The 24764-nt window shown below is 36.2% G+C and overlaps 1 protein-coding gene across 1 annotated transcript; it reads right to left on the minus strand.

The window, feature by feature from the left end:
* Positions 1-240: 240 nt before the first annotated feature.
* slc11a2 (solute carrier family 11 member 2) lies at positions 241-17922 on the minus strand. Its single transcript, XM_066670126.1, has 17 exons — positions 17794-17922; positions 16430-16499; positions 14185-14321; positions 13837-13956; positions 13322-13441; positions 12533-12639; positions 12038-12108; positions 11874-11941; positions 10538-10693; positions 10212-10370; positions 9963-10049; positions 9728-9847; positions 9295-9444; positions 8794-8867; positions 8411-8564; positions 7939-7992; positions 241-4115 (listed from the first exon to the last, which is right to left on the minus strand). The coding sequence occupies exons 2-17, from the start codon at positions 16461-16463 to the stop codon at positions 4041-4043; spliced, it is 1686 nt and encodes a 561-aa protein (XP_066526223.1). The 5' UTR covers positions 16464-16499; positions 17794-17922; the 3' UTR covers positions 241-4040.
* Positions 17923-24764: the final 6842 nt, after the last annotated feature.

A 24764-nucleotide genomic window follows, 5' to 3' on the forward strand; every position in this document is an offset into this window, starting at 1 on the left:
TTGGGTAGTTTGGGTAAGAATTTTGTTTATAAATGAATAAATTAAATTATTTAAAATTTGATTTTTGTTACAAATAACATCTATATTTAGAATTACTTAGAATATCAAATATTTTAATGGTAAACTATTAGAAACTATCTGGCAACTCTACATTCATGTTTGGGTCAGAGTATTTTAATGAGCAAAATGTGCCTACTTTTGTAGCGAAAATATATTTAAAACAGACTAACTTTTAATCCAAATTTATTTATTTTCATACAACACATTATAATGACAGATACAAATATTATAAACACAAAAAGAAGTGTTTCACACTTTTGCGAGATACACCACAGCAGCAAAAGTATCTGGACATTCTGGCAAAATATTATGTATATAGTAATGTATTTTATTGTTGGGCTTCACTGTATCACTAATAATTGCTTGCTTTTGTGATACATAATTTAATTATTTTTTGTAAACATTCAATAGAAGCAAATATATGTAAAATATATTTTTGGGGAAGACCTTTTTTCCCATGCATATCAAGAGAGCATCCTAATACTTTTAGTAGAATGGTGTATGTTATTATTCCAGCACAACTGAACAGCGTAAAAGTCCAACAAATCTTAATTTTGTCTCAGTGTGAGACAAACATTTGTTTGTTTGCTCCAAGAGACCCATTTAAATAGAGATAATGATAAAGATATTACAGTTTTATAAAATCTGATCAGTCTTAAGAATTACTTTTTACATCTTAGAATAGGGGGTCACCAATCTTTTCCACAAAGGGCCGCTGTGGCTGCAGCGTTTCGTTCCAACCAAACAGAGGCACACACTGCTTAGCTGTTTAGAGAAGACTAGTTGAGTAAACAAGTAGAATCGGGTGTGTGCTGCTTAACTGGAAAGAAAACCTGCAGCCACACTGGCCCTTTGTGGATAAGACTGATGACCCAGGTCTTAGGACATCAGATGATTAAAAAAAATAATAAAACCATCAACAACAAAACAGATTTCCAAACTTGGAAATTAATATTTTTCAATCTGGCTTTTGTTTCCCAGCAGGATGTCTGATGGATTGTTTTGGATTCAGTTATGAAACAAAGAAAATTGATTCAAATGAATGAGTGATTAATGACATAAGCCCATAATTTGCAGTCTCCAGAACCTTTGCGGTTTTCATGGGAGTGTTTAACAAAGCGAGCGGATGTTTTACAAAGCAGGTTTCATGAGTTTGCCAGATATCTCAGGCCCAGAGTTCACGACTGTTCTAATATAATGTCATGTTAACGGAACCTTAAGTTAACAGGCTAAACTGAGAAATCCTGCTTAATGGAATGCTCCTTAGGATTCACAGTTTAGCCAGATAAATTAAGTCTAAAGTCAGGTCTATCCAATAGGAGAATATAGCGTGATTCATTAGACATATTTGGCCTTGAGATATCCGGCTATTTCTAGAATTCTGCTTTGTGGATTACTGGCCAGGATTTCTACCAATTAGCCTAATAACAGAAGCCTAGAAATCCTGTCCATTGGCAAAAGAGCTGAGAGTAATTTCTATTCGTCAAGCCTCAGCTTTTGGCTTAAGTTACATGGCACAGAAATCCTGCATCACTCAAGGTTAAAAGTTTCTTTAAATCCTCAGATTTCATAAAAGTAAGATTACAGGAAACGTTTTTCCTTGCCTTTGTACATGACATTTTGACGGTAAATGACAGTTTCAAAAAATATAATACAATAAGAATACAATAATCAAGTACAAATCTTGTACAAAGGCTCTAGTGTAAAACTAACACACTCAATCTAAAAAAAAACGACTGCTGATCATATTTTCAGTAAAAGAAAATTAAAGAAAAGCACCATGTAATCATGATGGAAGATGTAACTCACATTCAAAATACTGGCACAACTTAAAAGTACTAAAGGGAAACCCTGGACAGACTAGGAAAACTACATTCTGATAACAAATCTCATAAGGGAGGAGGACATTTTGTATGATTTATATTTAAGGTGGGATATGGGGGTGAGCTGTATGAAATGTTTGGTATTTACTGCTAAAAAGCATAACATTTCAATATATTGTTGTATAAAAGAAAGCATCTTCCACATTTAAGAGGCACCATGAGAAGATAGTTATCTTTGATCTGGCCGTAGTTTCCCTTTAAGCATCACTTTAAAACAAATACATAACATCAACAATTATGAAAATTGTATTTAATTTTAAGATATCGTGCAGTATACACAAATTTGTGTGTATATATATATATATATATATATATATATATATATATATATATATATATATATATATATAAAAACTGCAATATATTACTATTACTGTATTTTACTGGGAACTATATATTTACTCCCCAGATAAATTGAGTTGTTTTTATAAATGTATAAATACAGTGTATCTGACTGCCCAAAATCTTTGCAGTTAGCATTTTTATAATTTAATTTAAACACTTTCTTAATGCAGTTATCCTGAATAGATATATTAAAATAATTTTAAATTTAAATTTAAATATCACATTTTTTTGCATTACTGGGATTTGATAAATCATATATATATCAATATATATTAATATCAGCAAAATTGGCAGAATTGCACTGGAAAATAAACAGCTTTTTCACTGGAGATGGTTTCTAAAACTTTCAACAGCATCTCAAACAGGTGCAAAACAGTTTGTTAGAGGTTGGTCCTTTTAAAATGATTCAGCCAGTGAAGTGTAAATGTTACAGGGTGTAATTATGGTTTGGCTTTAAAATATTAAATTACTCTTACTGTTGATATTGCTGCTAAATATAAAAGTAGCTTAAAACACCTGTAACAGTCACGGTCATACAGAGACTAGTGTGCAAAATTTTGGCACTAATGGTCAGTTTACCATTTGATTTTCTGAGTGAAAATAGTCAGCATGCTCCTGTGCAAGTGAATCCACAAACACTGATTATTAACTTGAACACTTAGAGTGAAAATTATAATAAAATGCTATATTGACGTTCTCTCTAGAGCATGTGTTCCTTTATTTGCACTTAGAAAATCAACAAAAACATCAGAAGTTTGAGAGACAACCATACAATGATTGGCCACAAGATTAAAACCACTGACAGGTGAAATAAATAATATCGATGATCAGGTGACACTGGCCCTCGTCAAGGGGTGGGATTATATCAAGCAGCAAATGAACAGTCAGTTCTTGACACTGACGTTGAAAGAGTCACTTTCTCTCAGGCCAATATTTTAAGATCATCTCTAAAATAGCAAATCTTGCATCCAAATATTATTCACATTATGTGTCAGTGGTTTAAATCTTCTGATTAATCACTGTGTGCTCTGGACCAGAGGTCTTTAAATCTGCATCTTTGATCCATGGATCAAAGGCCAGGATTTTAAACCTACTGGACTGTATGACACTAAAGGTGCAGTGTCAAGCCAACTGGCCATCTTTAAATCTTGGCCTGGAACCCGAATCCAAGCTTTGGATTTGAAGAACTCTGCTCCAGACCTTCAGAGCCTATAACAGGGGTCACCAATCTCATTCACAAAAGGCCAGTGTGGCTTCAGGTTTTCATTCCATACGGAGCGCATCCTGTATAACTCTCAAATCCTATGTTTTTTCCCTCTCTAAATTTCTTCTCATTGTGAAGCATCCTTGGATGTGTGAAAGGCATTATATAAGAGTAGCTTATTATTATTAATATAACTGTTTAGAGAAGGAGACTTGTTGACCAGTAGAATGAGGTGTGCTCTGCATAATTGGAAAGAAAACCTGCAGCCACACTGGCCTTTTTTGGATAAGATTGCTGACCCATGACCTATGACTTTTAGTGCAGTAATTAAAGGTCCGTGTGAATTTAAAAAAAAAAAAAAAGAAAGAAAGAAAATGGAAAAGAAAAAAAAAAAAGTAAAAAACTTAACCAGATGACATCATTAAAGTTTAGTCCCAAAAGGCTCTATCTCTCATAAGGTCACTTATGTAGCATTAGGACAAGTCCAGGAAAATACGTATTTCACATAAAATACCAACAAAAACAAAGTTCTCCTTACGTTGTGTTTGTTAACTTTCCACTAGAGCGTCAGAGTCCATGTTACTCAGCAGGTAAATATCGATGTGTCGACTCGGCACCTGAATCTAAGAGAGACAGAGAGAGGTCAGTGTTAAAATAACCACCTTTCACAGGAAAGTGTAGTTAAGTATAGAGCTTAATTTTGGCCCTATTTTTGTGTTTCACTGTTGAGGGTCTTTTTACCCTTTTACCTTTTTTTACAGCCTCCATCCTTTGGGAAGACTCAGACATCTTTCCACACCTTCAGAGTTCAGTTTTAGAAGCGTATTCTGCTTCTCACTTATCAATAAATCAATCAGTATCCGTATTTCACATCTCAGATGACCATGTCCTACTGCAAGTGTTCTGTTTTTGTGTCCGTTTCTTTGTCTCGTGGGGGTTTCTTTTCTCCAGCTCTGCGTCCTTTCCGACCCAGTGTTGAGTTGTTCGTCTCACAGTGGAAAGAATGGACACAAACAGCTGTGGATGTGTTTAGATCTAAAGCAAGTGTGAAGCTTGATATCCCTCTTCTCTCTCTCAAAGGTGAGATTTGGTGAGCTTTTAATTATTTTATAAACCTCAGACTTATCTTCCTTTGATGAAGCGCTCATCACTAAACGTTTAAAAAGAGTAGTGTCTCAGATGTCAGCAGTGTGTTCACCACCATTTACTGTAAGAACTTTCTGTGGGGAATGTTATGGAGAGGACGTCTATTTCACCACCACTGTCAAATATTATTAACCAGGAAGACTAGGAATCGCCTCATTACTTTGTTTATAATAAAACAGAATCATGAAGAACAAAGAAACCGTGTTTATTTTAAACCTATTGAGGTCTCAACAAAATGTGTGCAATAGGAACTACAGGAGCCCTTGACTTCATGTCTGTATTCTGTATTTTATTGTATTGCTTTAAACAAATAACACTGTTCAAGAATTTTTACTTTAAATGAACAGAAGCAAATTCATTGAAATCACTTCTTGTGGGATGTGATTATTTTACGCAATGAAATTGTACATTTGACGATGCACATGCAATTATTTCAACAACACTGACTTCAGATCAGTCTTCAGAGGCTTCTGCACAAGCGTAATTGCATAGAATAAGAGTCCACAATATTTCTGGACTCAAAGAACTACAGATAAAGAAAAAATTTGATAAAAATCACATGAACATGGACTGATAAGTAGCATTGGATAAAAATTCAAGATTGTCCTTATTTGAAAAAGGTACAAACAATAAATGCAATATCTATAAATTACTCCTCCCAAAAAACAGCAAACAGATCCACATCTTGTGTGCGTGTGCGCAACAGTGTCCAAAAAAATGCATTTTCCTCATTTTAAATAGCTGCAACTATCACTTGGCATTGGCTCTCCATTGAGTTTGTGCCAAATTTCCAGGCTATATTTGGTGCATTATTAAGCATGAGTTGCTGTCATTAGCTGTATTTAAGCTTGAATTCTACACACACACATACACACACCTCTTAAAGCATTAAAACAGAAAGGAAAAACTAAAAAGTATGGCCAATCAATAATAGCACAGAGCATTTTTCACAGTTCTAGTGCAAAAAAATAAGGTGAATTTAGGTCAAATAACTAAAATACTGAGTGGAAAATGGTGCCATTTCATTTCAAAAAAACTTTGAATGCTAATGTCAACAAAACTAGAGTTGGGTCCCCATTTTCAAAATTTATGTTACTTTATATAATCTCAAATTATTTAATTATGAAAAATTATCTAATTAATTTAAAATAATCAAGGAATAGTTTTTAAAATCTAGGTGCCTGATTGGCCCTCTTAATCACATCTTAAACTCTTTTTAATTAGTCTGAGCTACATATAACCATATCCAGCACCACAGTCATTGCAGCTCTGAGTCACAAAACTGTTCCCATCTCCCTTTATAGTGTCACTATTGGAAAAAAAATATAAAATCTCTGAAATTTCCACGTATTAACTCAAATTCATGTAACAATATTCGTTTTCATAGAAATCTTGACTCTTCCATTTGTCTATTGATCTCGAAATGTTCCCATAATGAAATTTAAATGATGTAACAAAAAAAAATAAAATAAAGAAATGAAAGAAAGAAATGTTCTGAGGTATTGCTTTGACATGCACCATAACAACTAACCTTCAGGTTTGTGGCGATTAGAAACAATACAAACACATGAATAAATTAAAGATCACTCGCATGACATACAACCAAAATTAAATTGCACAATACAGATGCTACAGTGAAGAACAAAACTGATCTACTTCATACAATAGGTGCAACTTACAAAGTGTGACTCCAAAGGCACTAAATAAACAGACTGTTCACTGAGTTACTAAGTGCTTACCCTTTAAATCAACAACGTAGTACAACAATCTGCAGTAGTATTTTAACTGAGTATAATAACGGCAGAGGTTAAAGGTCATTTAAACACCTTCCTAAAATTAGTATCATCACAATCATTATTGTTATTGTTTGTAATAATATTAACTATTTGTGTAGAATAATGTAATTCAATAAAATTCATAATCGGGTTCAAAGCTGGAATTCTCTACGACTGAAATAATCCCAAAGCAGTTATTTATTCTTACCCTCTAAAGGTTATCTCCAACCTGACAACCAACTAACACTGGTGTGATTAAATGTAACTGGAAACACCTTCAGCAAGTCTTTTTTTCACTGTAGGCCTTTTTTTTTTGGTCATTGTCAGTAGTGTTGAACTTTAATTGCACCATTACTTTCAGAGCAAGGTCCTTTCAAGTCACAGGAGTGTTAGCTCTAACTTGTAGCAAGTAGTTCATATTTAAAGCCTTAATGAGCTGGTAATTCACAGCAGTGATAGTGGAGAAATGTACATAGACTGAAAATGGATCTGGTTTTGAAGCGGGCCGTTTACCACAGGACACAATAACGGAGATTTTCTAACATCACATTCATTTCTGAGAAATCCAGCTCAGACCCGGAATTGCTCATATGGACATAAAGTCCACAACAGGAAGACCACGTGACATTTGCCAGCTTTATCTTATAAGAATATAGGAGAAATGTTTGATGTTTTCATGACAGCTATGTAAGAACGAATGTATCTATTAGAATTTAAAACAAAACATAAACTATATGGAATTTAACCCTATGATAACAAATATCCACAATTATAGAAGTTCCTAAATTAAATTTAAACACGGTAATGAGTTTCAACTTGGTCTAACGTACTGTGTATTTCATTACTGATATGTAATCAAGCTGCATTTTGTTTTTCTGATTTATAATACTTGATCAACAATGAGATTAACGAAGAAAAACGCTACATAAACCAAGTTCATCATTATCAGGTCTCAACTCTTCAAAATATTTTGCCCTAAAAGTCATGTAAACAATGCTGTAAAGGGGAATTCCTCTCTTTTATAAAATGTCTTCATGACCCTCTGGCTGAGTTGTGGACAAAGTGAGGTGTGTTGTGGTTCTAGAGAAACTTCTGGAGTAAAAATAATTGAAAGTGAAGGTGAATTCGACCGTTAAACACCACTGTAAATAAATCAATTATCTGCAATCACTTCCCACCTGTCTCAAAAACGTATAAATTAAGAAGGAATTGTGAAATTCCACTTTTTACGCAGCTGTTAACATTGCATTCTTCAATTTTCAAGCGGGCAACATCACTGCTGGCTTTCACAGTGGTCATTTTAACTTCAAAATATTAATCAAATGTATTGTAGATTCTTCACAGCTATAAAATACCTTTGGTATCTACTCCACACCAAGTACACATTTGTTCCCGCAGCTGTTTGAGGAATGTTCTGAGTAATCTTTATCTCAACTTTTTAAAAAACCGATGTGTGGAACCCTCAGCTTGGTTAAGAATCAAACTCAGGTTCTTCCTCAATGAGAACTGATGGGGGGTTCCTTACCCTTCCTCCACAACTCAGGCAGGACACTCCCAGAGCTATCAGACACTGCCACACCTAAAAAAAACACAGGACTATTAGTAAATGATCTTGGTTTAATAATTAAACCAAGTACACACTGCAGCAGTGAGATCAGTTTTTTTCAGTCCCACAAGCTGTTTTCATTCAAAGGATAAAAACATGAAAAGGATTCAAAACTTTGCTGACTGCATATGATTTTTAAAGAAGGTCTACAACTTTTTTTCTGTTTAATGTAAACTTGTTTCTCTATAAAAATACTGTATCAAACCAAAGGTACATAAATACACCAGACGTGCATGGAGTTAGAGATGGGAGCACACATTTTTTATGCATTTCATTGTAGCATTCAAAAATTAGCATTATAAATTTTCCATAGGGTCTCCTTTTTTGATACGTTAACACTTTACATTAATAACAGTTACGAATTGGTCTATAAAACATAAATCTCTCTCACCAGGTATCCCACGAAGCAGAGGTAAGCAATGGACAGCAGTGCAGAGAACACGTACAGCACGACACTGTTGAGGGCAGTGACATACACCACCACAAAGTACATGTTTATAGCACATACCATCAAGATTGTCACTCCTCCACCTATTTTCCACACCCTGGAAATAAACAGCATCCAGGTCATACACAAGAGTTTGTGGCTGAAATTGAATGGTGATTTTTCTTAAAGAAATAGGCCTTTTTCTGCCCATGTTAGTGTAAAGTTCTCATTATCTGCTAAAACGTAAACTATAAAATGACTCTTAACTTTTTCCCAGGAAACATTTTGTTTCATTTAAATATTCCTAGTATTTAAAAGTATACATTTATTTTATTCTTCATACTCACAGTCCGTTAGCGAAATCATTCATTATGGACTGAAGGCTTGTGAAAGTCAGGATGGGGATCAGTGCAAAAGGAAGCTGGACAGGAAAAAGGGAGCAAAAACCAATTAAAAAAACATTATTAAAAAATGATCAAGTGACATTTAGGTTCATGATAAATTTCTGCAACTTTGCCCAAGTCTTTTTGTGACCCTAATTTTAATCTTTTCTTGGATCATCATCTGGGAGAAGAGTATAACATCCTGTACTCAGCACACTCTGAAAAGAAAACAAACAGCTAATTCTGTTATTTCAGCTAAAACATGCCCAAGCCGGCTAGCATTGTTGAGATTAATGAGGGGGCCATCCTTCAGACTCAGAGATGTAGAGGACATAGTTTCTAACTGGATTCTCATTTACAGATGGCTGTGGCACCCTATGACAGGGAAAACATAATACTGTTGAACATTGTTTTAACAGCCAAAATAGTAGTTATTTCCATATTAATTTATACACACTCTCCCACCTGCATGCTCTGCAGAACATTGAGGAAATCATTCATCCCAGTTAGGTGCTCAACATTCTGAAAAATAGCCACTAACAAAGTAGGGAAAATGGCAATGGAGCGGGTCAATAACACTCTGGCAAAACGAGACCAACGGAGGTTCAGGAAACCCTGAGAGAGAGAGAGAGAGAGAGAGAGAGAGAGAGAGAGAGAATACAGTAAGATCAGTGTTTAATCACATTAGTCATATCAAGTGACTGACATGGTCCATGATCAATAAACAAATGCTTTTTTGGACCAAGGTTGTCTAAACATTTGCAAACAACTGCAAATCCTGCATCCTATCTGTGACCAGAAAAAGACTGCATTTAGTCCAGAATTTTAATTTAAAATTTATTTATACCCATGATCATAATAAGACCATGTAAAAATAATTACATTTATAAAATCATACCTCCATGACAAACTGTCCAGAATACGTTCCAGTCATAGTGGAGCTCTGTCCAGCAGCAAGGATCCCGACTGCCCAGATATAGAGAGCAGCAGGGCCAAAGAAACAGCCCAAAACCACACCCTGAAATATTACAACACAAGAATGAATACAGATGGAACAGGTAATAGGATTTTAATGGCTGTTTTGATTGGAATAAAGGATTTATGAGTTAATGAGCTCAGAAAATATCATGTACCCCTTTGTAGATGTCAACTTGAAGAGTCTTGTTGTCGAGTGGGAAGAGATCAGTGTGTGGGCTTCCAGTTTCATTACACTGCTGATTCTGTAAATCAAGAGAATAGTATATTACACTGAGTTATGTTGTTATACGTAAACATTTTAAATTCAGATCTTAAACATGTTTATTTCTGAACGTCAAAGCACTCAATTTGAAGGGAAGCTGCAGACATCATCATAATCTAAATTAAATCTTTTTAACACTCACCACTTCTATATTTGTTTTGTCATAGAAAGCTTCTGCAAAGACAGCGACCACAAAGACATTGATGAGGAATGAGACAAAGAGAGCGATGCAGGACTCAATGAAAAAATATTTATTCGCCTCTTTCACTTCCTTCTTATTCCCTCGATCCACTTCTCGAGACTGCCAAGAAAAAGAAAACGTCACTATAACAGATTTAAACAAGACAAAAGAAAAAAAAAAAAGAAGCACACCTTTGAATATATGATGCTTATATAGAACTAATAAAAAATATATTTTCTTTATATTCTGGACCTTAGATATATTCACAGGGAAACTGCAGGGCTTACTTTCACCAGAGCCGAGTGCAGATAGATATTATGAGGCATTATAACAGCTCCGACTATTCCCACAGCCTGTTCTAACTGAACTGGACCACAGCCTTCACAATATGGAACAAACATCCCCTTTAACACCTGGCCTTGATCCGGAGCCACTCGAACATACTGAGAGAAAAACACAAAATAATAATTAATTAACTGTTATTATCAGAGATTATTAGTTATTGATATTCAGAAAACATGTTATTTCTTACTAATTTAAGGAATAAGGTTTAAAAGACCGTTGGTTCCCCCCCCAACGGTGTTCGGAAACTCTAATAGGCGTCTTGCCTGTGACGTAGATGGTGGACAACAACTCTAGAAGCTGCACTTAATTTAATGCATGAAAAGGTGTGTTGTTTTTGGCTGCAATCATTGAATGTACAGTGGGACATCTGTGCACAAATGGCCCAAAGATCCCAAAATATCCAGAAAATGGACTAAATTTGTCAACTTTAAACGGGCACTTTGGAAAGGACCATCCGCTCACTCCGTTATCTGTAGCTCATTTCACTGGCGCTTTTCCAACAATATGGGCATGTAAGGACACCAACGAAAGGTGTTCAAGAGCCTCTGTAACATGGAGGTAAACAGGGTAAGGACACTTACTTCGCCTGTTTTAGTTGGTGTTAGTTAACGTTAGCTTGACTTGCTAAACTCGGTGGCTCAGATTATACTCGGCTACGTAGCTGCATTACGGAGGTTTATAGTGTCGGATGAATTCGAGTTCGACTTCGATCACATTTACAAGACTAACGGTACCTCTAAATCTGAGTTTAGCTTATTGCTAGGCTATTGTCGTGAATAATGTTGGTTATTTAGCTAGATACTGTCATAACGGTGTTTTACCGCAGCGTTGTTCAGCTGTTGTCCTCCAGTGACGTCACGGTTGCGTTCAAGAATTTCCGTAGCGAGCTCGGGTTTTTCCGTCAATTTAATAAAGTTGTCAGTTTTAAAGCAAATTAAGCTGCTATTTTCATTTTAATTCATACTTATATATGTCAGTAACTAAAATAATGTGAGGTCCATTAAGTGGGACTTAGCCTTTAAGAATGCTCCTACTTCAGATACTTTAATAGATACTGAATAATCTTTATTAACTTTTAAACAATTAATTTGATTGTATTTTCCAAATTTACTACATAACTAAACATATTAGTCTATTTAAATCTCATTACAAAGAGTACACCAGCGCAAAAGAAAAAAAATCTAACAAAAACCCACAAAAAAAATTTTGGAATTTCTAAAAATTTGGTGAATGCCTCCTTCACTGTGACGTTTATTATGAAGTGAATGTTTACTATACCTCATATCCAAAACTGACTGCCATGATGGTGATGAGGAATCCAAAAAAGGCCTCCAATTTCCGTAAACCTGATAATTTAAAAACATTTAATGTTATACAACAATCATCCATTGAAAACCTATGATCTTCTTTTCATTTAAGTATTACTCTTCAGTTCGGCATACCGTATTTGTCCAAAAACAGGAACACAAATGTGTCAATTATGGTAATGAGCACTCCAACCCACAGAGGGATCCTGAAAGTGAGTGAAATTATAATAACATCAATGAACAGAACTTATTCCAAGTAAAACGCTCATTAAAAGACACATTATTCATTATAAGCATCAAAACAGCAGATATTTGACATAAATTGCACAAAAGCCTCAACAACTAATTACAAATCACATTTTCACACGTCTTTATTCCAGCTTCTGTTCTTTACAGGAGACTCACTTTCAGTTTTTTCAATTTACTCTTCAATCTGTGATTGTATTTCCCTCTCTTTCATATGAAAGTGGCTTACTGAATAGATCTGAAGTGGGAAATATCACTTATAATGAATAAATTGTACTCAATGGCAGTTTTGACCAGAGTCTTTTATTAATATGTCATAAACTGTGGTTCAATTTGGTTCTGTGTTTTGATATTTTGTATTTAATTATGTTTATTTCATATTACCTGCCAAATGAGAGCAAATTAAATGCAATGGCACAGCCGATGACTTCTTGCATGTCTGAGCCAATGATGGCTAATTCGACCATCAGCCACAGGATTATACGAGGCACCTGAAAGAGAAAATAATATTTAATATTTAATACAGGTAAATCATTGGCTTTACAAGACTAGAACACATTTCTGTATATCTAAGAACATAAACGGTACATAATAATGTACATACTCCTGTGAAAAAAATGTACATACTCATGTGAAAACACTTTATTATTCTTTCATTGTCTGTAAGCGCTTATCCAGTTCAGGGTTGCAGTGGGTCCAGAGCCACCCTGGAATCATTGGGTGCAAGGCGGGAATACACCCTGGAGGGGGCGCTAATCCTTCACAGGGCAACACACACACACACGGATACTTTTGAGTTGCCAGTTCACCTACCAACGTGTGTTTTTGGACAGTGGGAGGAAACCGGAGCACCCGGAGGAAACCCACTCAGACACAGAGAGAACACACCACACTCCTCACAGACAGTCACCCGGAGCGGGAATCGAACCCACAACCTCCAGGCCCCTGGAGCTGTGTGACTGCGACACTACCTGCTGCACCACCGTGCCGCCAACACTTTATTATGGTATTTTTAATGCAAAATGTATTATCTGTCTTTTTGATCTGTTAATGCTGATGATTCTCATGTAATGTCTCATGTCATAACATATCGTACATCATATATTCATTATCACTGTATTACAAAGAGCTCAATTTAAGACTATTATAGATATTTAAAGACATTTGACTCACAGTTGGATATTGTCTGTTGCAAACTTCTGCCAGGTGCATCCCAGTCACAACTCCCAAACGAGCGGCCAATCGCTGCAATAAAAGTCCTATAACAGTGGCCCCTAATAAAACCCAAAGCAGCTAAAATAGAGAAAAAACATCAGTGATCAGAGACAGAGGTGTAATGCTATGTTTAAACTATGAAACTTTGAAAAATGGTAGCCATGTAGGCATTAAAATGGTGACACCACCAATCCCCATGCTTGGGCTGATATTATTGAAATATTTTTTTTTTAATTGATTGATTTGATGCTACCGATGTGTTGAAAACATTGACTTTGAAATTTGGGTTTTGATGTAAATGAATGAGTGGAGCAATATTTTAAAAAAATCACAGTTTCTTTAGTTATGGTAATTACATTGCAATTAAGTTTTAAGACACATTGTACTTCTCTTCCTATTATTCTGGGAAATTGAACATGATATTTTTCCTGGCAGTTTAAACACAGCATAAATAACAAGGGCTTTACATTCACCTTAAATCCAGCTTTAGCTCCTGACTGGAGATCAGATTCTATGTTCCCAGGGTCCAAATAAGCGATGCTCATGAGAAAGCCAGGTCCAGTGAAGGCCCACAGCTTTCGGAAGCTGAATATCTGCAGAAAAATACACAAGAAACAATGCTTTACATTTTCATTTATGCAATACAATGATTGCTATGCAGAGCATAAACCAAGCTGCCTTCAATATTATATAGGGGCAATGTGGGGGCAGCCGTGGCCTAAAAGTTAGCAGACTTGTTGTAAAATGATCATAGTGTCACTAATTCACATTGATATACATCAAGATACTTTCATGTTAAATAAACACAGCTGAAAATCTACCTGCGTGGCATCTTCAGGAATTGGGATCTTCTCCTCAAAGTAGGTGGAGATGGGCTCCTCATCAGCTGTGGGTGAGGAGATGGCGTTGTAGTGAGTCGGGCTGGACGGAGAAACACCATTCTGCTGAGGCTGGTTCTCTGAAAAAAAATCATCGGAAGAAGTTAAGAGAGTCTAGTTTTGCAGCTGTTCTGTTTACCACAGGATATGATGCCAACAAAAACCTGTTTATTTCTGTCATAGACAAATACAGCTTAGACCCACAATTCTGTTTAAAAGCAAGAACACAACATTAGTGATTTCTCTCTGTTATTCTTTCAGATGCAAAGCAGCTCATGGAACTGGCTTGTCACTCACTGACACACATACTCACTCATGTTTAGGGACGGACCCAGAAGAGGGTGTTGTTGAGTACTTAGCATTAAAAACACTACATGTGCTTGTTTTATTTTACCAAACACAATCAAATAAAATGATAATAATAGAAAAAATAAAAAACAATAAGTATGAACACAAATAAAAATTAATCAGCAAATAAGTATAGTCAAATAAAACAAGAAATAAAATCATCTCACATTAACTTACAATTTACAGTTACTAAGGATTTTTCCTCTAAATTTAAATCTCATTGCTTATCTACAATGAAATATTTCACATCAAGCCACATTTCAATACATTTTAATTATGTTTAATTATGCAGAAATTAAAAAAAAAACCTGAGAAATAAAATTTTCCATCTATCATGCTGTGCCAAGCTTCCGGGTTTAGACCTTATGTCCAGAATTGTGCAATCTCTTTGTAGACACAGCTGCAATAGTCTGATGAAATCTGGGCTTACCAGAAATTTGAAAATTATCCATCTGCCACTCTGTACAATGAATGACTTTGAAGAGAACAAACAAGAGCTTCACGAGACTCACACGAACTGGGCCAATGTCTGGAGCCACTCTAGTAAAGAAAGTTTTAAAATGCTCACGTGTAAACAGGATTATATCCTCCCCAGTAAAAAGTATAAAGCTCTCCCTGACCTGGTTTATCACTTCCAGGTATCCAAGGTCTTTGTGACCATTTTAAAGTGATGCAATCCCATGCAGGATATTCTGTCACTTTTTATAATGCCTACACAGCTTCTCTGATAAGGTGAGAGGGTTCAGAATATACTGCTGTCATTCGGAAACACGGCCACAAAGTACAAGACGTGACAGGAATATATCTCCCTTTCATTCATAAAAAGAACTCTTTTATAGTGTGTCATTTCCTAGACAATTACTTACTAAACATTTCTTGGCTTGGACACCAGCTCATTCAGCATTTCCTCTCACATGAAGGGTATTCATTTATTCCTCCTTTGATGCAGCAACCGTCTCTACTTTTCTTATTCAGACTTACTGATTTAGCTGTGTTAGGAATGGATGTTGGATAATCATTTCTGGCTCAAATATCACCCCAAAATGTACCAAATTTATCTCCAAGGCTCCAAAGTAACACTACCCCTGCTTTACAGCTAGGGGGCGCATAACCTGTAGCTGAATTTTGGTTTAAGAAATGCTGTTTTGACTAAGGCAGGAACAAACCAGCCCTAAAGATACAGACACAGCAAATAACAAAAACTAAATATCTGTGGATTTTCGCAAATTGAATAACAGAATCGTTATTACATCACTTACCAAAACGCCGTGGAGACCACAAGGACAAACAAGAGTTAAAATAGCATGCACAACAAATTCTGGGGTTTTTTTTGGGTGAGAAAAATGAATTAATTATTTTGGTGATGTAAACCCAAGTCACATGCTGAGCTCAGTACTGTGCCCTATTCATTATACAGTGCACTATTTCAGGCTTCTGTGCAAAAGTTTAGTGCACCATAATGATCTCCTAGTGCACCACAATAAGTAGTAAATAAATGAACGCTTAGGGGTCTCACTACCTTAAATGTACCAAATTGTTTGCTTTGACTGATGCTTAGATTGTTTATGTGACATAATCACTGTTACACAGTGATGATCTACCCCGTATATGGTGTCCAGTGTACACTGGGTTTGTGTTTAATTCACTTTAGAACCTGTGTTCCTGACAGAGGAATGATTGTACCTAAAGAACAATGCAGAATTACAGTGGTCTGTTATTATTTTAGGAAAAGCAGGTTCTCGGTGTTCTGAGAGACTGTTTACACTGGCCCTCATCCCAAAACAAAACATGTGGGAGAGCCCAGTCTGTGCGATTCCCTTTATCATTAAAGTAATCCTACCTTCCAGGAGGTCTGAGTCTTGGTTCGTCTTCATTGGCTCCAAAAGTGGGAGTGTCTCTACAAGAAGAGCCTTGAACAGAGGAAAATAAAAATAAAACAAAGATAAATCATAGGATTTCTTAACAAGGTGTGCACAGATGATGGTTGGCAGAACTGAAAACATGTTAATTTATAAGGCTACATAACACCTGTCCTAACAATGAACATAAGCCTATATAAACATCTATAAAAGTTTACTCATTTAAGGATCAATTGTCATAACACTTTTTATGGTGATGCTCATTAAAGCTGGAATTATGAAAACAGAAATAAACCTTGCTGAAATTGGTTTAATAGACGTTTAGGCAAGAAGAAAATGTTACTACTTAATCTAACAAAATTAATACAAACAGGACAGGGGATAAAACATCAAGTGTGATTGTTAATTTGTTTAAATATTTTTTAAAAAGAAGTTACCATTAACTTAATAGTTAAAAAGTTACTAATCTAATGCAAAAAAGAAGTGTTCTGAATAGAAATCTGGCTTCTTTTTGGAAGAACTGGAACAAGAAAGGCCAATCGTTCCATGGGTTTAAAGACGAACGAGGTTATACCACCATTATCTGCAAATACCAGCAAATTCAGTCACTGATAACAATAACGACAAACAGCACACACCCCATGGAGTTTCATGATCCAAAAAAAACTTCAGCCCAGTGCTGGGTGATATTGGAAATGATATTATATATATATATACACACATTTTATTTACTTTATTTCATTTTTCTAAAACAAAATGCCCTTACTGGGAAAAGGAAATAAATACAAAGAATAATCAAACAAAGAAGCTGCTGGTGCTTCTCAGAACAGTGGTGGACTGGCCGCCCCAGAGCCTACACCTCAACATCATTTAAAGTGATTTGGGGTTAACCTGCAGAAACAGCAACCAACTTCTTTAACTGAACTTTGTAGGTGGGGAACACTGAACCAAATACTATATATATATATCGCAGCAACAAAAGGGATTTTTCACAATGAGTAAGTGTTCATAAATGATCCGGGACCAACTACATTGGATTCATATCCATTAGTAAATTGAAGGAATAAACTCTTATAACCTCCGACTGTGTCAAGAGTCCAAAGATTTGGATTCTGTTCCACGTAGCGATCAGAAGCAGTTCGAACAAATACATTAATTTATTAAGTAACTCAAGCTTTATTTTCATCATAAAATATTGTGAATTACTGAAGTATAATGCTGACTAAAATGCTATAATGCTGTCATATGAAGATAATTATGACATTTAACATTTGTTCCACCTTAAATGGGCGGCAGTTAGATACCTTCTAGTAACTCAGGCATACAACGGGGGATAAAAACTTACCTGATCAAACTTTGACTACAGATAATTTGCATTTAGCTCGGTAACTTAAATCCAGATGGTTTAATTCGAGCTCTACCTAGATAACACACACACAACAGAAGGTTACTGTGTTCTACTGCGATACACAGAGAGAGAGAGCGCAGCAACCACACACGTTGAAGGAGACTTACAGAGGTAGGGCGTTTGTTTTTCAAAATAAAAGTAACCTGGTCCAAAATGCTTGGGGTAGATGGGGTTATGAGAGTATTTTCCCATTTGGGAGACACGAGATTTTATTCTAACAAAGATATTCATAATAGAGTATGTAGGTTGTGTGTTTATATGATTCTTCCTGTTTTAATCTGTATAACTGTTTTATATTCATATATGTTTCTTATTATATACACGGTGGTGCAGCAGGTAGTGTCGCAGTCACACATTTCCAGGGACCTGGAGGTTGTGGGTTCGATTCCCGCTCCGGGTGACTGTCTGTGAGGAGTGTGGTGTGTTCTCCCTGTGTCTGCGTGGGTTTCCTCCAGGTGACTGTGAGGAATTTGTTGTGTTCTGCCTGTGTTTCCTCCCACGCTCCAAAAACACACGTTGTTAGGTGGATTGGAGACTCAAAAGTGTCCGTGAATGTGAGTGTGTGTGTTGCCCTGTGAAGGACTGGCGCCCCCTCCAGGGTGTATTCCTGCCTTGTGCCCAATGATTCCAGGTAGGCTCTGTACCCACCGCAAGCCTGAACTGGATAAGGGTTACAGATAATGAATGAATTGCATTGTAATTGCATCGTAAGAAGCAATTTGAAATTGATTTAATTTTGGAAGGTCACTTTGTCATAGAAAGGACGACTAACCCCCCCCCCCCCCCCCCCCCCAAACTTGTGCCCTTGAAGTTATTTGGAAAACATCTCCATAATTTAAAGAAAATGCAAAACTGGCATCTACAGAGAACAGTCTTTTAATTAAATTTTCCTGTTTATTTTTTGAGTTTTAAATTTCTTTATTTACATAATAGAATTGTAATCAGAGGAAAAAAACATGCACAAAACAAATGCAATATTTGGACCCTTAAAATACACCTTTTAAAAAAACTGTATTGAGTCAGCAGATATATAATATAATTTCAGTTCTAGTTCTGTATTCCTCAGTGAAGATCAAGGAGATTAAGGTCAGGTGACTGACTTGGCCACTCAAGAACATTCCACTGTTTAACCCTGAAAAACCTCATTTCTTTTGCTGCGTCTCAGTTTTATTGAAGTAAAGCAAGGCCAAGGCTAAAGTATGTTCTGAGGCCTTCATTTGGCTCTAATGTGCACGGTATTACACCAAACACTTTGTGGATATCTTCCCATTGAACATCCCATTCCTTCTAAAAGTTAATTAATTAATCAGTAGTTTCTTTCTATGTGCTGTGGTAACAGTCTCTACTTTTCTGGAGGAGGCTTGATGCTACCAATTGGAACATTGCTATGAGGATTAAATGGCATTCAGACACATGAACACTAGGTTATTTTTAGATTCCATATGATTGCAGAAATTTTGAGAACACATTTTAAGTGTTCCTTGTCCCAATGCTGGGTAGCTTTATTTGGTTAATGTCTTTTTAAAAAAAAAAATTTAAGGATTACAAGATTTTTTATTAAACATTGTTTTACCAGTGGTTATTAAGTCATGATGTATATTTGCTAAAGCAAATCAAAAGGGACCAAACTATATATATATATATATATATATATATATAAAGTGAAAGGAAGGGCTTCAAAAGATCCAAGAGCTTAACTTTTGCATGCAATTACAGAGAACCACATCCAAAAGCTCTAAAAACATTTGTTTACAATAGCATTGTTATAATCAATGATAATGACAAACAGGAAAAAACATACATTGATTTTAACAAAGATCTTTACAAATGACAGGTCGTAAGCATCAACACAACATTTCTAAATACAGCATAGACTTTCTTGTAAACAATTAAATAAAACAATTATTTATAAACACATCCCTATATTATCCCTCAATGTCTTTTAATGCATTGAAGAATTTCAAATACAAACTTTGTTCACTGCAAATTCTCACAAACTCTAGGCTAATGTCTACCTAACCTTAAATTAAGCTAATCTTTAAAAAAAAAAAGGAAAGTCTTTTTAATCACCCCTCTTTTACAGCTGCATACAAACGAGGAGATATCCCTCTTCAACACATAGTTTCTGCTTTATAATTGAATTATCATTTTGATAATGATTTTCTAATGTAAGTCAGATGCCCTGATTCTGATGCCCAGCTAATGATGTTTCCAGAGCTTTGGCTAACATTATGTAGTGTTTCTGAATGTTATGAAATTAAGATTTTCAAAGCAACATTAATGGGACATTCTAATAACATTACAAGGCCTTCGTTGAAGTTTGATCGTGTGCAAAACCACTACTCAAAATGGTTCTGAAGGCAGTGCTGCCTTTGAGAAAGAGACTCTGCCTCTTGTTTATTTAAACTGTTTTTTATTTTCTCAGAACCAATAATGTTTGCTCTGCCTCTGAGGCAGCGCTGCCTTCAGAACCGTTTTGAGTAGTGATTTTCCTACGATCAAATGTGCTGTTTGTTACCATTTCTTTATCTTCCAACCTAAGAACACATTTTTTTTTCTGGAAAAATTAATAACATGGACATTTTGAATGTTTTTCCAATTAGGAAATTTGAAAGAACAAAAATTAAATGTTTGTAGAATGACAATTCCCTAAATGTTCAAGTCCAAAGATTCAATGTTCCTAGAACCATTCATTCAGTATTATCAACTGCGTAAACTTCCTCATTTTCCAACTCTTCTTTATCAGTTTCCAAAATATTTACACTTCCCTCACCTCGTATAACTGTGCCTTTGGAATCATGACTATCCCTGCTGCTGCTGGAGAGGGTATCATCTTCAGTCTGACCTACATCTTTACTTTCAAATATCTCCTCTGGTTGTATTTTTGTCTCCCCTAGTGCACTCATAATTCCCACTTCTTCTAATGAAATGCAATCACTAGCCATCCTGTTTACCACATTAGAAGCTATAGAAGCATCTTTTGTGTCAAACTTTTCCATCCTCTCCTCAAGGAAAGATTCCTGTGCTTGCCATTTGCCCAACTCAGATTCATCCAATTCCGTTTGTTCCCATATTTCAACCCCTTCCTCCTCTTCGTTTTCAGAGTCAGGTGCTGTGTGTCTACGAATGCGATTCACTGCATCCCACAAGGATTTGGGATACTGATTTTCCTTAATGGATTTAGAAGATGAGGATATGCCTGCAGAAAAGACCTCAGGTAGTGGAGGAAGTGGAGGAGAAGGGAAGGTGGAGTTTACAGAAGACACAGAAAGAAACTCTTGGTTGATGTATGTGTCAGATGATGGAGGTGTAGGTAAGTCTGGCTGATGTTCAGAGTGTAAAGACATGGTAAATGTTGGTGCAAGTAAACTTTTATCCAAATTTTGAACAAGTGCAGATGAACATGTCAGTGATTCAAGGGAAGTTGCCTCTTTTTTACTGAGAGGTGAGATATCTTCATTCATTTTTTGGCAAAAGAGCTCTCTAGTGTCTTCTACACTAATTCCACCAAGTGGTAAACAAGGATTAATTAGCTCTATTGATTGATCTGAGATGGAACCCTCCCACGGTCTAGATTCTTGGCCTAAGAACTCAGAAGGGTTTGGATAATTACTCTGTATGCCATCTTTTCTATCTGAAATGTCCATATTACTATTCTCTTGACCAAAAAATGGATTATTGCCTTCAAGAAACTGTTGACAGATATTATCATTGGTATCGATTTCATCAAAGAAGTTGCCTTCCTTGCCGAATTGTTTACCGAACTTAAAAGTCTCATGAGAAAAGACTGGACAAAGATTATTTTCATGATCTGTTTCAACTGAGGAGATATCTTCCCTGGAACCTCTTTCTTGACTGAACAACCCAGTAGTATTTTCCAAACTTTTACCAATCAGAGGTAAGCCAAGATCCTCAGTGGAGTGGTAAGTATTTTTTTGGCCAAATAATTCAGTAGCATCTTCCAAGTTTTCAAGAATTGGTGGACAAATATGGGCATTAACTACTGCAAAGGGTTTGACCTCTTTTTCTTTGTTGTTTCCAGGAGGGGACAAACAGAGACCATTCACCTCATCTGTTTTAACTAAGTGTGTGCATTCCCTGGTTGTTCGTTCTTGATTAGGAAACTCACTATAGACTTTCAAAGATGGACAAAGATTTTGTAAGTCATCTGTTTCATCTGCGAGGGTGACCTTCTTGGAAACACTTTCTTTGTCAAATGGTTCTCTACATGGATTTTCCACATTGTCATGAGGGACCAGTGGACAAATAATTTTTAAATCATCTGTTTCATTTGAAGGAGTAACTTCCATGAATCCGCCTTCTTCATCAATCAATATCCTGCAATTGTCCAAAGAACTATCAGTGGGAGATGGACAGACATTCTCAATGTCATCTGTTTCATCTGAGATGTCCTTGGTCCTGCATTTTTGGCCCAATGATTGGCTGCTGTTTTCCACACAGCTAGCAGCAATGTCTTGACAGAGATTGTCTGTGCTGTCTGTTTTATCAAAGAGGTTGCCTTCATTGGAATTACTCTCCTTTTCAAATATTTCACTAGTATTGTTATAAGTTAATGATGGACAAGATGTTTCACTTGAGGGGTTTTCCTCTTTGTAACTGGCTTCTTGACTAAACCACTCATAAGTGTCTTCCACAGATCTACCAAAGAGAGTTGAACAGGGATTCTGAATATCATTTGTTTCATCTGGCAGGTTGTCTTCTTTTTGACTACTTTCTTGATCATCATCCACGGTCTTTGGGGGCTTACCCTCCCCTGAACTGCCTTCTTGACCTTCTAAGAACTCATTAATATTTTCCTTGTTACCTGTAAGGACTAAACAGATATTATTGACATCATCTGGGTCATATGATGAGCTACCATCTTTGAAGTTACTTTCTTGGTCTTTTGTTGTATCTGATAGGTTGTCTTCATTGAGGGCACCTTCCTGACCAAACTTAACACTAGTGTCACCAATGAAATCTGAAGTACTTTTAAGGTTTTGTATATCCTCTGTATCACAGGATGGATTTGCCACTATTAGAGTAAGGTTTTGGCGATTTATTTCCACATAGTTATCCAGGAAGATTGGAAGAACTTGTTTTGCATCGAGTGGTTCCTCCGAGGGCCTTTCATTAAATTCTTTGTCAATGTTATCTTTCAGCTCTTTAGTGTCAATGGTAGGCAATTTGTCATCAAATGTAGTTGTAATTTCTTTAGAAATATCTTCACTTTCCTGTTTAGTAACATCAATGTCCATGATCTCATCTGCATGAATTGTCTTTAGAGGACTGATTAGATTCATTTCAGATCCTTCCAGTGTGCCACCAGCATTTGTCACTATGTTTTCAATTTCTTTCTCTGTAAGTAAGCTCATTATTATTTCTTCAGCTTCAGTTTCAGCTTCTTCAGATTGATCCACTTGTCGCAAATGTTTTTCTGAACCATCTACATGATCAACACCATTTTCAGAAGATGACTTTGGCTGTTGTGAAGTTCCTCCCTGAATTTTTAGGACATCAGTGTTTTCTATTTGAGTAGTTTGAAGCCCTGCATATCCTTCATTACTCGGATTCTGAAGTGTAATTCCAAGTATCCTCTCTGCTCTTTCCTTTAGAGTCTCATTTTCTTTTACAAGAATTGTATCGTTTGACATTTGGCCCATGTTCATCGATTTATCATTGGGTTCCTCTTGAATTTTCACAAGAATTTCCTGCATAGGACTGTCCTCTGTTACCCCAGCTGTATAGGCACTATAATCTCTATTATCCTTTACTTTTGAGACATGTTCATAGGAGTCAGTTGATCGTGAACATACATACTGGACATGTTCCTTTTCAGGAGGAAATATAAACTCAACTTTAACAACAACACACGTGGCATCAATGACCACAAGACCTCTGTTTTTGTCTCTGTATGAATTACTACTAGTTTCTTCTAACTTTGGCTGTCCATCAGCCACCTGCTGACATTGACCCATGTTGCCAGTCTCAAGGTTTGGCTTGTTTTCCTTCTCCAAAACACCCTTTGAGCAGTAGTGCCATTTTGGTTCTTTCCATAAGGGAAACTTTATTGTGGTTTGATTGGATGGTGCCATCATAGTCTCAGCTACAGTTTTGGAAGACTGCTGAAGATCTGTATTTTCTTTGTGCTTGGTCGATTCACTGTCTTTCTTGCTGGTTAGAAAGCTTGCTTTTTCACCAGGCTTCTCCTGTAGATTCCCTTGGTCAACAATCTGAGATTGACTTTCCCTTGTGTGGCTTTCTGGTGTACTTTTTTTAATAGACATTAAGTCATCCAAGGCTCCAGAATCAATTTCGTCTTCCAGCTGAACTAGTTTGTGGTCTATATTTGCCTTCTTATCTGTACACTCTAAACCTCCAGGGGCTGAGGGTTTTAACAGAGGTAATGGATGGGATTTGAGTGGTTCCTCAGGAGAACTAGACAAACCTGCCAGCTCTCCCATTCGAGAGACCAAACAGAAAACTGTCTCTCCACCTCGTTTTCTTTTGGGTTTGCTTAGCTTTGGAAGCTGTATTTCTGGATAGATGGAAGCTTGATCTGGAAACGAATGTTCTGTTGGATGTGGCGTGAATTCTTCTTGTTTTTGGATTGGCCTTTGAGAAGTAAGGGATTCCAAATTTTTTATAGAGTCTGTATCAAGGTATGCTAGGTTTTTTGGTGTCCTTTCAGTTGACCAAGAGTCTAAAGAAGATTCCCTTCTTCTCAGCATAGAAAATGTAGAGTTTACAGGTCCATGTCCAAGTTGATGCTCTGTTGTTTGTGCTGTATTGGATTTTGCAGTAGCTTTGTCCAATAACTGCTGGACCTCAGCCACGTGTCGAATGACATATGGTGGTGGAGGTGTGTAACTTGGTGGATGACTAAAAGAAGGGCTCAGGATCATATT

Source organism: Hoplias malabaricus, chromosome 5 (assembly GCF_029633855.1).
Source record: "Hoplias malabaricus isolate fHopMal1 chromosome 5, fHopMal1.hap1, whole genome shotgun sequence".
NCBI lineage: Eukaryota > Metazoa > Chordata > Actinopteri > Characiformes > Erythrinidae > Hoplias > Hoplias malabaricus.